This window comes from Abrus precatorius, unplaced genomic scaffold (genome assembly GCF_003935025.1).
Source record: "Abrus precatorius isolate BTA unplaced genomic scaffold, Abrus_2018 Scaffold7, whole genome shotgun sequence".
NCBI classification, from domain to species: Eukaryota; Viridiplantae; Streptophyta; class Magnoliopsida; order Fabales; family Fabaceae; genus Abrus; species Abrus precatorius.
In genome coordinates this window covers 35,416,353-35,430,500 of record NW_020874417.1, presented here as the reverse complement: position 1 = coordinate 35,430,500, position 14,148 = coordinate 35,416,353, and the positions used below count along the sequence as shown (strand labels likewise).

General features: G+C 31.5%; 1 protein-coding gene across 1 annotated transcript; it reads right to left on the bottom strand.

Moving 5' to 3' along the window:
* Positions 1–12,710: 12,710 nt before the first annotated feature.
* LOC113873705 (zinc finger protein GIS3-like) lies at positions 12,711–13,409 on the bottom strand. Its single transcript, XM_027511964.1, has one exon. The coding sequence runs from the start codon at positions 13,407–13,409 to the stop codon at positions 12,711–12,713; it is 699 nt and encodes a 232-aa protein (XP_027367765.1).
* Positions 13,410–14,148: the final 739 nt, after the last annotated feature.

Genomic DNA, 14,148 nt, shown 5'->3' with positions numbered 1-14,148 from the left:
TGACGAAGTTCATACTTTGAGTGAGGTTTCTAAACCAAAGGTATGAATACTTAAAATAATATATTATTTATTAAAATCTTAAAATGAGTAATCCGATGTATAAAGTTACTTTTGGTGACCATAGAAATTGAAGAGATAAAAAATTGTTGGGAAGTTTATTCATATAGCTGCTTATTATTACTAACATATTCATGCATATTAAAATGTAACAAATATTTATTTTCCTTGAGAAGAGTGTAAAGTGTCTCTCAAAGAAGAAGAGTATAATTTAACTTATATTTATTTAATTTAATCCAAAGTAACATTTATTTATTTTTTATCCTTTTTTAAGAGAACTTCTGAAAATTAAAATATTATTTTTCTAAAATTAATTTCAACTACACGAGCTAACTCTAAAACTATATATTTTATTATTAATTTGATCTCGGTTAACTACAATCGAACTAATTATAAATCATAATTATTCATCTTTATTTGTTCAATAATATCCAATTCAATTTTTAAAACTGATTTTGAGTTTATTATTTTTTCGTCTAGACTGATATTGAGTTCAAGTTTCTCATAATACAGTTTCCTGAAAATTCAAAGAGATAGTTTTATTTCGTATAATAATCTTACTTGAGTGGACCTATTTATTGAATGCACAATGTAGTATTTAAATATCAGTGATCTTGAAGGAAATAACTTTGATACTGAAATTATAAAAAAAAAAAGAATTATCGAAATATCTCCTAAACATTGATTGTATCAAATACATTGTTCTTAATGTTTTTAAGCGAGTTTAAATCACGTAAATCAATCAAATAATTAAAGAAAATGCTGATGTGAAACCACTTCTAATGGTGCAGGATCTAATGAATGGGCGCTGAGGATTTGCAATCCTTTTTTTCCTTTTAAAAAGAAAATTTAAGGACTTCATGCTTCGTTGGAATAATTTCTTGTTAGGGACTAACGAATTAGAATAAAAACAGTGATTTAGCTTAATTACACTTTGAGGATCTAATTCAATAAGAATATTTTGTACTGACATATTTAATAAAAAAAAGTTTTGAAGTGATGCGTTTATATATTTAATGTGGTTAAGTAAAAGTATTATTATTTTTAGATTTTAATAAGCTAAAGTATAATATATTTTTAATTAAATTGAAATAAACACTATGCTCTTAATTGCTTTAAAAATTAATTTATTTTAAAGTAATCTTATCCCCAGACCACCTTAGCTTACATGCCTCTAACAATACACACGTTACAAAAATATCTATTTTTTGACGGTTTTTTGTTAGATTTGTTCTCGTTAATCAACTTTAATTAATAAAAATTAAAATGTTTATATAAACATTATGAGTTTATATTTATGGCATAACATACTAACAGATAATTTTATCAGTATAAAAATTAACATGATCCTTAATATATAATAATAATACACTTCAGTATTAATAGAGACTCATAGTTAGAAAAAAATCCTCTATTAAGGGTCCTAACCGAGTATTATTGTTTGAGGTTTTGATTCTTTTGAATATGTAAATATTAAAGTATAATACACATTTTCCTAAAACAAAGGAATCCTGTAAGAGGTATTATGATCTCAATAATATGGTTTGAATTCGTGTCAAGAAAGAGACTGACGTTTAATTGGTGTAGAACCATATATAATTTAAATAAGATTACTTTTTATATAACATATTTATGTATGCATAAATTAAAGAAAATATTAGTTGTCACCTAAATTTTGAATATTAAATAGGGAAGAGAAAGATAAGAAAAAAGAGAAACAAAATGTAATAGGTGATATGATAGAAAAATATTAAAAAAAAGAATGGGGAATGGATGCAAGGAAAAATGAACGTAAAAATATAGGTGTTGATAAATTAAAAGGTAATAAAATTTTGATATAATTCTTATATTTTAATTATATTCAATTTTTTTTATTCTATCGCATAATCTATTATATCTTCTTTTCTTTTCTTTTCTTTCCATTGATCTCTTCTTCTACTCATTCAACACTCCATTTTAGGGGTATCAACAGCTTATTTCTGATTTGAAAACCCTGTTAAGAAAGAAAGTAAGTGACACGAGAAGTAATATGAAATAAAGTAAGAAAACAAAAAGAAAGTGTGGATAGAAATTAAATATAAAAATATTAATTATAAATCAAAACAATCTAATTAATTGTAAAATACAAAAAAATGCTGTTCGACAAAACAAAAAATTACATGATAAAGGAGGATGGCAAAGCCCAAAATGAAGAGGGGAGTTGATTATCTAATTCTTTCGAAAGAGTTGATTTCATATATATGTCACTGCAAAATATCATTACTATTTTTCCATTAAAAAAACACATTAACATATTTACCATCAGAAAGACCAACGGAAAAACAGTTGATTAGTAGCTCTATATTTATGAAATGTTTAGTGAGTGTAGTTAAAAGTATTATCATAATCAGGTGATCTTGGGTATTCAAGCTAGAAGGCCGTTTTCCATCAACTCAGTTGTTTGAGTAACTAAAAATTAACACTACTGCATATTATTTAATTTTTTTATATACAATGATCATTAAAAAAAATTCTCTCTCAAAAACTGTATATATATTTTTGACTTATTTAAATGTTTGATTACTACAAAAATTATACAATTTAGATTTAATCCTTATTAAATATTTTATTAAGATATAATTACAAATTTTTTTATAAACTATTATTTTTAATCTCTTTTATTAAGTAGTAAAAGAAAAACTAACACTTGTCAATATCTAAATGAACCATGTCAGCTAAAGAAATTTAAAACAATAATTTATGAAGAAGTATAAACTATATTTTAATAAAACATTTTATACAAGTTGTGAAATTTTTATAAAAATAAATACTTAATTAAGCCAAAAAAAATTCCCATGATTTATATACGAGGCAACGTGTAAACAAAACTAATTTTTATTAGTATAATTTATAAAAGGAAAGGCAATTTTTCTACTCAAGTCATTGTAATTTTATCACTAACTAAACCATATATATATATATATATATATGATTTAAAATCTTATTGTAATCGGTTTTATGAAAAAAGATTTTTTAGTCAGACTTGTTTTTACCAACTGATGAAGGCAACTAATTAACCCCGTTCTATAGATATTCTATTAATTGTCTCATGCAAGATATATCTCACATGACTTCCATGTAACATTGTACTGTCAGTATTATGTTTAAATATCTTCATACACTTTCGGCCAATTGGTACTAACACTAATTAGCTGGGAATGACTAGATCAGCAAGTTCTAGGACAGATGCCATTCACCAAGACTTCTCCTCATCTCACCTTTCTGATACACCGAATCTCCTAAATAGATTATGATAATAGTTTGAGTTAACCATTAATGTCTTACATCTATTGGTGATTTTAATTTTCATCGCCACTAATTTCCACCGTGCATTTAAGACTTTAGGACCATCCCAACTCACACATACCGTTCAACTTGTCCCCTTTGTTAAAGTTGGAAGTGCCTACAACCCAAGAGCTTGGTATAAAGCAAGTAGCCTGTTAGTGCCACAAAGGAAAATGCTCTTGTGGGGACACCCACATTTCTTCAAAAAGCACCAAACGTTGTTCTGGCAAAAAGGACCAGATACCACCATTTTTGCTTACACAAAAGCCACGAGGGGTCTTCACGAGTGATGCAAAACTTGCAGATAAGATTTAGACCCAAAAAAAAAAAAAAAGTCCTTGAAATTGTGAGGTACGATGTTAGTGGTCGTGTGAGTTGCATATTTTTGGTTTTTTCTGCGTCCTTTAACTAAAACTTAAACCTACACATCAAAATCATGTCAGCATAGTAGTCAATCAAGTTCTTTCTTTCTTTTCTCAGAGAACAATTTTGGGTCCCATCTTTATATCTTTGTTAAATAAAAGCCCCTAGAGTGCAAGTACATGAGGAACCTTGAGCAGGGCCTAAGCCAACTTTTTCTGCAAACCACTCTCATATGCACCGCAAACGTTTGTCTCCAACTTGACCGCAGGAGCTTTTGGAGCCATAGAAATTAGAAAGATGTACAAAGTGTGCCAACAGTTCTACTGCTACTTCCTCTGGAGCATGCATGTCATTTAAAATATCTACGACTTTAATCAGTTATCTATCTCTTTCTCTTCTTCCTCTTTGACAGTCGAAAAAGAAAAAAAATGAATAGAAATTCGAAAAGTCTTGTCTTGCTTTTAAGTTTCACAAGTACCAAAGAGCATATTGCAAATGAAGTTTTAGTCTAGAGTTAGAGAAAAGAAGACTTTGGCTATTTTTGTCACATATTCTGTGACGTTATTAACAAGATAGCCGTTCATAGAAAGCATCTGCAGTACGCTGCATTATTATTAGTTATGGCATCTGCAAGACCGCAATTGGAAATTTCATTTGATAAGCTTATTTGACGATAACAATGTGCATGCCTTAAGATAAGAATATGCCTTGAAAAGATCTATCCACATTTGTCCCTAGTTATTATCCATATAAAAATATTTGTGTATCGTATGATGTGGTACAAAGGAAGTTCTTTATACCTTGTATCTTAGTTGCCGCTTCCTATCCCACATTCTTAGAATTGTAAAATATTAGGCTAGCTAACGCTTATAAGGTGGGTATATACAAATTCTAAGCCATTCCCCAAACGAAACTTGCATAAGAAGAACTAAGAAAATTGGTAGTTACGTGTGAGAAAGGGGATATAAGGCTTGGAGCTTCAGTCATGTGTAAAAAAAACTTTTCGGTGGTGAGGTAATAAATTTCATATCTATTACAGGTGCACGCTAGGGAACATGGAAATCTAACTTTATTAAAAGTACAAGACAAGTCGGGGACAAGCACACATGTTTCACCTAAATTTTGACATATAGTCACTGTGAAAGAGTTCAAATAATCAAATGAAAGGAATAAGTTATTTCACAGAGACTGGTCTTTACAGTTGCTGGCACTTTATTCTTTACTAGTAAGACTTCCAAATAGTTAATAACTAGCAAGACCTAGGCACTTTTAAATACAGATAAATACTAAAAATAATATAATATTATTTTATCAACATAAAATATAAACTAAACTATATAAAAGTATAAACCTAAAATTTTAAAAAATCAAAAACTAGTTTTCAAGATGATTATTTTATTAACCTAGTTATGCATAATGTTGATCCAAGAAATTTAAGAAAGTAAGGATTTATTTTAATTAAGTAATTACTTCAAGAAGAAAAATAATTTAAAAGCTTGAAAGATACGTGTTATAAAGGGCAGAAGGCGTGTGATATGAGAAAAAAGTACATAGAAGTTATTTCATTCTTAAAATGAGGATTATAAATTTATCATATGTATTGCTTTAAATTGACCCGTGACCAGTCCCAATGACTCGAGGGTATATGATCCAATTTCAGAGGCATGCACCAATGTTGAGCCAAGGTTGAGATGCATTATGTGGTTCAGCGATAGTAGCCATAATCATGACTTACCCTCATCCCAATATAAATAAGACACTCATAACTAAATTAGGTATTATTTTCTTTTACTTGTACTGCTTAACTGAAATATACATTTGCTTGAGTGTCAGAGTTTCTTTATAGACACCCACCTAAAAGTGTTGCTTGGAGCATCGAAGGTAATTAACTAATTATAGGTGGTATGAAACTCATACAACTTTCGTAAACATTATTAGAAAAGTAATATTTGGCATTCGCTGATTGAAAGGTTTTCAAGTTTATAGAAAAAGATGTTTCAAATAAACATTCAAGCGAGAGCATTGCAATCTTAGACACAAAAATCATTTGAGTTACTTGTATTTTTTTTATTCTCATACTTCAATTCATGTGTGATTTTAGTTTCATTACTTTTATTTATTCATATTTAATTGTTTAATTATTTAAATTAAAATTTCCACATTAAAATTCTAATTAATAATTTTAAAATATAATTTAAGTATGATGTATATTAGTGTGTACAAATTAGTAATATATAATATTTAAATAAAAAATTAGTAATATATAATTTTAAATAAAAATAAATAATAAATGTATCAAATATAATAAATTTCTATTTAATTATTTTTTCCCAAAAAAATCAATTAAAGTGATTTAGATACGTACAAAAAAAATCACTTTAAATATTCATGAGTAAAGTAAATAACATATTTTTTAATTTAATAAAAATAGAAAAAAAATAAAAAATAAATATTAAAAGAGATTACTCGTTTGAGACAATCATCTTATGACTTAAACTTTAGGCATAGTTCACCTAAAATTTCATCCTTCCTAACTAACTAAAGTACTTAGATGCTTTTACTATTTTTTTTTTTCGTGCAACTTTTTCATTTTTGGTTGTTGAGGTTGAGATCAAATGTGAAAGAGAAATGATATTTGTGGACTAAACCCCTCTCTCTCTGTATATATAAGGAAAATGATAGGATGGGTGTTATTATAAAAATAGTATAACTAAATGTGAAATTGCACATTAAATCTAGGTAGATAGTTAAAGACCCCACCCACCATTAGCACCGCAGAAAGCCGGATTGTGGGGCTTTGGATCAGTGTTCTTTTGTCGTCCTTTCTTTTTCGAACTTCCAATCTAAGGTCGGATTGACTGAATTGTAACCATCGCGTGAGGGAAAGTTCAAAGTAAACTTGGAATTGTTGTACACGGAAATCCTTCATTGTCATTTATCACAAACTCTCAAGAGGACTCTGGTTTTTAAAAAATTTTCAATTCTTTCCCACTCCATTATTCACATAATTGAATCAATCTCAACACTCAATTGAATCAATCAGACTTGCATGTCAACGACCATGAAGACTCATAAACTTTAATTGTTTGTCTAAAAGGTGGAATGATTTCTAGGGCTATAAAGAATTAGATTATTTGTATACTCCATCAGGCAATGGCTATAGGCTACGCCTCTATGTAGCATATAGGTTGATGACGACTCCCTCGATAAAAAGGTAGTGAAAGTGCCTAAATAGGACATAGCAATACAGATCCACGGGCCTCGTAGAGAAAGCTCTATCAAAAGATAAGCTCTTAACCACTAATTTCATTCTTTCATTTATTTCGTAAAAAATAATTTAATATTAATTTTTAGAGTTGATGAATTTATAAAAGTATTATTTTTTATTAAAAAATATTAATTATGTTTTTAATGTAATATATACTTTTTTATTATACTTTTACTGTTTTCAGATGTTTAAAATTAATTCTTAAGATTAATGTTAATATTTTTATAAAATAATGGTAAGTCCTTTTACATATAAGATGGTACTTTCTTTTTTAGTATGTTTCAGTTAATCACTATTTTTTCTAAATTAGTGATTAAATATACCAAACAAGTAATTAAATAAATTTGAGTGATTAATCTATAGCTTGATACAAGGTACTGTGCATATAAATAGCAGTATCCTTGTTTTCGGATGAATTAGGAAAAAGAGAAATTATAGATAATAAGAAAATAAATTAATGAATTTGCAAAATTGTAAGATGTAGGAAAATGGAGCGGAATATCTGATTCATATAACTTGGTAACAAACGATTATCCACACTTCAAACATAGAAGGATGATGTGGAGAGAGAAAAAATAAAAACCTAAGGACACCTTCATCTAATTAGTATTGAGTGTTTTTCTTGATTTTGATGGGTTTACGCTCGTTAGTTATATAATTTTTTCGGGTTAAAAGTTGGTCAAAGAATTTTAATCCTTGATACAAGTCACTTTTTTGTGACATGTTGGTTCATTATTTAAAAGTCTCTTTCGTTGTTTTTTGTGAAACAAGAACAATATCATTTTTGAAATAGGGAGAATCTTACTATTTTTATACAATTCGTTTAAGGAGTAAAAAAAATCATAATTTGGTTGAAATTTTTTCTTAAAGATATTTTTTGTTCAACTATTTTTAAATTAGTTAAAAGTGTCTTTTTTAGATATCATAAGATTTGATTCTCCATTCTTAGATAATCATGACATCTTTCATTTAAAAGCTCGAAACTAGTTAGAGTATTTTCTATCCAAAACCTACTAAACTGCTAAATGAATTGGAATTCTCACACCTAAGAAGTCCTATCATCCCGTGTCATGAACATAGCTTGTTTCCTTGACTATTTTGTGTGATAGCTTTTAATATGTTTTGATTTGAAGCATTTTGTCTTATTAGACAATGATTCTTTGGTTTATTTAAAATCTCTGTCCCAAACAATTATGTTACCATGATGCAACAATTTCCTGATTAATCTTTATACCATAGCTCACGTTTTGGTAATAATATGCAAAGGGGAGAAGAAAATATTTTAACGACAAAGACAGCCAGATTGTAAGATGGAAAGACATTATTCGACTTAAAATAAACTTTACTGTTGCGCTTGCTGAAGCAACTTTATGATAAAATCTTATACGTTATAAATATAAATTTCACAAAGTGAAGGTTTTAGAGATAACTTCAAAAGAAGTAGGACATATGAGTTTCATAGAATTTACCAAAAAGAAGTGTTGCCCATTTTTTATTAGTACAATTTGTGTTCATGATTCTTGTGATATAGTTGAGATGTCACAGATTTTATCGGCCATGATTAACGTACTTTTCCCTACCATGCATATGCCAAATGGAAGAAAAGGGTCCAACAAAAATGATTATATGATGCTTCAAAAAGCAATACTTCCACGCATTATTACTCTTGCGGACTTGCGGTTGGTAAACAACTTGCGTATTCTATAATTTCTAGCGCATATATAACGCTATATAAATTATTATAATTTATCATAATTCTCCATGTGGTTTAATCAAGCTGTATATTAAAATGTTAATCATCTAACTGCCTCGAAACAAATAGTCACATTGCGTTAACATAGGAAAGCCAATCAAGATCCAAGTTTGTGGGGGAGGAGATGAAAGAGAAAGGCCAAAAACAAATCATGTATTAGTCAGCTTCCAACTCTTACAATATCCCTTTATATCTTAGTTTGTGAAATCCTTGTTGACCAATAGTGCAAAGTTATAGTACGTAAAGACAAACTTTCAAAGGGTAGTTTGTAAAAGTCGCTATCTGCTATAACACACAGTTCATGTTTTCGTTTAGATTGGTTATGATGTCTATTGCACTGAAAAGTGATGGCTGAGCTATTATCTCTCAACTTCTCTACCAAGCTCAAGCCAATTACAATGAGGAGAAATGACTTCCTCCTTAATTAAGAACGAAATTCCACGGTTTCGGCATGCTTGGAAGGGCTAATTTTATTGTTAAACATGCCTAAACTTAATCATGTCTCTTATGAGATTAAGGTGACTAATAAGAAACGAAAAGATGGTTCAACTTATAATTACTTTGGCCTTTCCATATCCTCCCTTTTCATTTTACGGGTTAAAATTAACAAGAAAGCTTGACTAGTTGATGAGTCGCGTGTGTAAACCATGTTAGATGGACTTCTATATAAGGAGTACAATATAGTAGGCAATGCAAAAAAAAAATAATATTAAAATGTAGCTTATGTGATCACAGTTGTGTTCGCAATGCAAATTCTAAAATGTGAAAATTTTGATGTTCTGACTGCAATAACAGTTTTTGAACCTTAATTTAAAATCTTAATAATAGAATTGATCAGATTCACATTTCACAGCTAAACATTGTATTATTTCATTAAGGATAAAAGGTGTGGGAATAAACTATAGATTTTTTTAAGTTTCTTTACTCACCAACCACAAGGAATTCTACTAATATGTCAAAAGGCGATCTAAAGAAGGAACAAGCTTTTTCTAACTACTCAAGTTTTCAAATATATCATCATGGTTCTAAAATGAACCATCCTTTTTGCTCTTCCACAAATTAAATCAGAACTAAGATGAAGCTTCAATCAAGCAAAACAAAAATAGATAAAACTGAAAGCATGCAACCTCGTAGTGAAATAGACTTCAATTAATCTCAATAAAAAAAAAAAGATTTGAAATATCCTCACTATTCACTGTATACTATCCAATAAAAAATAAAAGGAAAGGTCAATTGAGTTCGTTAATTTCATGTCTTTCTATTTCTTGCTAAATGATGGAGTTGTAAAGGAGAGTATTGAAAGTAATAAAGTCCCAAATATTCATATCCTCTCCTTTATCCCTTTCGCAAACCGATTCCACCTGTTTCCAACTACGATAAATTAAAATCAAGATTATGGTTAAGCTAGGTGCAGATAATATCATCAACCTTAACTTTTAATTAAAGTGGCCAAATCTTCTTTTTTGACACGTTCGTATCAAAGATCTCGATACAACTGGTGGCGAAAGCACCGACCTTGCGTTATCCTAATTCCATTTTATATATATATATATATTCAATTTCTGAACTTCACTTAAAGTCACGAGACGGATAAAAAGATCAAGAATTTTGGGAATATACCACCTGTCAACATGACCGTTTCTAGCTAGCTCATCACCCTCTTCCCCAAAGTTTATTCGTTTCACTTGTTAGGAAAGTGTTCTTGAATTAAAATTGGGACCTCGAATTACTTATTAACAAGTGTTACATGTTTACACCTATTCTCTTTCCGTAAACAGTGAAAAAGATACTGATGTTAACTAATAAGATCAATTTATGGGGCTACACACCCAAATGTCTGCACACACAAGAAATTATTTATTATATTTTTACGTTTTCAAAATAATAAATATTCTCTTTTGTAAAACTTTATACTTTTAAATATTTGTAAAATGTTTGTCTAACTCTTACCCACACAAGTCTCTTCAGAGTGAGAAGCGATTTATTCTTGTCTATTATTTTCTTTAAAGAAAAAAACTCTCAATCAGCTTCCTTGAATTTGGACAGAAACCTACAAATCGTAGATACCAAGCTTATTCAGTGAATTATGGAAGACAAAAAATAAAAATAAAAATTGGGTGTTTGAATCAAGCACTTGTTTTTTAGTCAGCTCATCCAATTAAACTGTAGCATTTCCTAATTGCACTTTCACAAATATTAGTCTACTGTTATTGGTCCCACATTCTATCAACTCTTTTAGTCAAGAAGAAAATAAGGTACCAACAAACCATCGAAGGGTTAATTGGAGCTTTAGCGTCTAGAAATATTGCAATAATATTTCACGTTCTTTGAGAGGCATAGAGATCCCATACATCATTGAGGGAACAATGGACTTAATATATCAATCGTCGTCGAAGATTCTCTTTTTTTATTGAAGTGTATTAACCATTTAGGTGACAAGGGACACAATTATTGGCTTTTCCATTGATGTCTCCAATCAACTATAAGGTATTCGTGTTTAATAAGGCATCAAATGGTATTATAACACACTGACGGAAAGAAACAGATGAGTTAACATCCTCTAATCCCAGCATGTATTGTACAGAAATTTTACCCAGAAAATTCCCATTTACACTTGAGTAAAATTTCATAATTGTTTTACTGTATTTTTGTTTTTTAAGAAGTATTCCTTGAATCGTGTCATTGATCAATAATAGACATATAGGGCTTTGTATGTATGTCGTGTGACCACGTGATTCTGACAATATTGTTATTCTTACAAGCGCCTCTTTTAACTGTTGATCGAAGGACATATGCAATGAATTAAGGAAGGAGAAAAGGTCCATTATACACCATCTGCATAATATGTGTAGAAATGTATCTAACTTAATTAGCTAGATAGAGAGGACTCACATAAAATCTATATTCGTGGCTAAGTTAGATATGCATGCATCTGATTTGTAATAAGATAAATTCTAATATATAATTAATAGCATTGACCAATTACCATATGTTGGAATGCTTTATCTTGTTTTCAAATTTCTCCTCAACTGAGAAGTGCACTACTTAAAAAGAATGATTATGTGAATACAAATTTTGTACTATTAACCACATTTTATAAAACTCCGGCAGAAATTAAAATTTGTCAAACGCCATTATCTTTTCACATTGATTGTACTTTCTGTGTCCAACCTGTCTAAACAAAGTTTGTTTGGATATTGTGAGCTGTGTCTCCCTGTCTAAGCATTTTTATCTCTTATGTTTATCACAGGAAAATATGTGGTTAAAATATTAATATCCTAGTAAATAAGCCAAGCTCTTCAAGTCTTCAACGTGCGATGAAAAACATCTTAGTTAGAGTCGATCACTCTTCCGCTCCTAAATGTATAGTCACGATCCAGACATAAGCATCTAAACATATACAATGGATGAATTCTTTTTAGATGTCTGCCCACTAAAGGTAATGCAAGTTTTTATTTCCCAGTAGACAAGTTAAAAAGCCAATTGTGTGTTTTCTTGGCATTGAAAGATATAATAGCATCCCTTCATTATATATCGTGAAATGGACCACAATGTGCTCAGTAAAAATCAATGCAACAATCTCCTGCTGAATATTACGCACAACTAGTTTCGTTCATTAAATAAGTTTCTTAATAATTAGTCTAATTATATCCTTTCAGCTATATAAAAAAATAAAAAAAAAGGTTTGAAATTACAAATGCACAAATTTTGAATGATAGTGAAGAAAAGTAAAAATCAAATTAATTAGCGCATGTGGTTTATATGAGCAGTTGTTCAAATGTGTGCCAAGTGAAATAATTCTCTTGAAAAAAAATAGCAAATAAATATGAAAATGTACAAGATTTGAAGCTGAAGCAGCCAATATATGGCCTTAAGTGGCGCATCAAGCCTGAAAAAAGAGACAGTCACACTCACTCACGTTTAAAGCCGAGCCGAGCCGAGAGATCACGGCGCAGCTGGGGCAAGGCTAAGGTGCAAGTCCAAGCCCCATGCATCATCCAAACTGGGCCCACTGTCTGCTTTGGAGAACCTACTCAAAGAGGGCCCATCAATCCTAGCGTGGTGGGCCCTGGCCTGTACCTGCAACGTTGACAAAGGGGATGACGAATCTCCTACAACGCCAACGTAGGGAAACATCCCTGCACCCGCTGATTTCACACCCGTTATGGTGACGTTACCATTATTATTACAACTCAAAGCACTGTTATTCGCCGACGGGAACGCACAACCGTGTGAAACTGACACGTGGAAGGGAGGAGGCGCGGCACGTGGCGGCACGTACACCCACGAGGGCGGAGCCGCCGGGACCACCACGGTCCCCGGCGGAGCCAGCAGGTGCGGCGGAGGGGCGAAGGCGGAGATGATTGGGTTTCGCACGAACGAAACGGCGGCGTTTCGCGTGGCTTGTAACTGCGCACGCTTGAGTTGTTGACGCTCTTTCTTGTGCGCGTTCTGGTGCCCACCAAGTGCTTGTGAATTTGCGAACTCTCTGCAACAGTACTGGCACTCGTATTTCCGGTCACCGGAGGAAGGAGGTCCGGCACCGGCGGAGTCTGGCGAGCGAGATGGGGAAGTGGAAGTGGAAGTGGAAGTGGCCTTGGTGGTTGAGTCTGCTACGTCTTCATGCATCACTTCGTCTTCCATGTTGTCTTCGTGGACGCTGAAGCCAAAGAGCTTTAAGCGCGTTGGGGAAGTGGGGTTTGTCGTTTTAATCTTGTATTCAAGTTGGGTGTCCATGGGTGTTGTTTGAGTTTGAATTGAAGGGGTAGGGAAAGTGTGGAAAGAGAAGGAAAAGGAAGGGGTAGGGGTAGTTAATGTGTTTGTATTAAGGAGTTGTTGCATGTGTTGGGGGTGTATTTATACCCGGGATTAAATGGGTTTTGACAAAAAGCAAATTTTGTGTAGAAATTTAGAAATAAAGGGAGAGAAAAGTGGGGTCCTTGCGGATGTCCCAAGGAGAAGAAAGTGTGTGAAAATATGGGAACACGACCCAAGAAGACCCACAGGGAAGGGACCCAAAGGGTTGGAATTTGTCTCTTGACACAGTTTTTATCTCCATTTGCCTTTTTACTCTTGTTTGTTCAAATTACGAAGGTGGCCTTCTTCATCTCGCTTTTAATCAATTATTTGACTGGTGAACAGTTTGGGATGAAAGAAACAAGACACCCAGTTTTCTTTTATGCAAAAAATCGGAGGGAAATGGAATCAGGACGAGGATTGAGAATGCGATGCATGTGATGGGAGTATGGCACGGGTTCAAAGTCTCGTATAAAATGATTGGCTTTGGATCGGGGCCATATATCATTCTCTTTTCAGCCTCACACACTTCACCCTCGTGTAGTATGTACGGGGCACTATATAACATAAATTATGTGCATTAGGT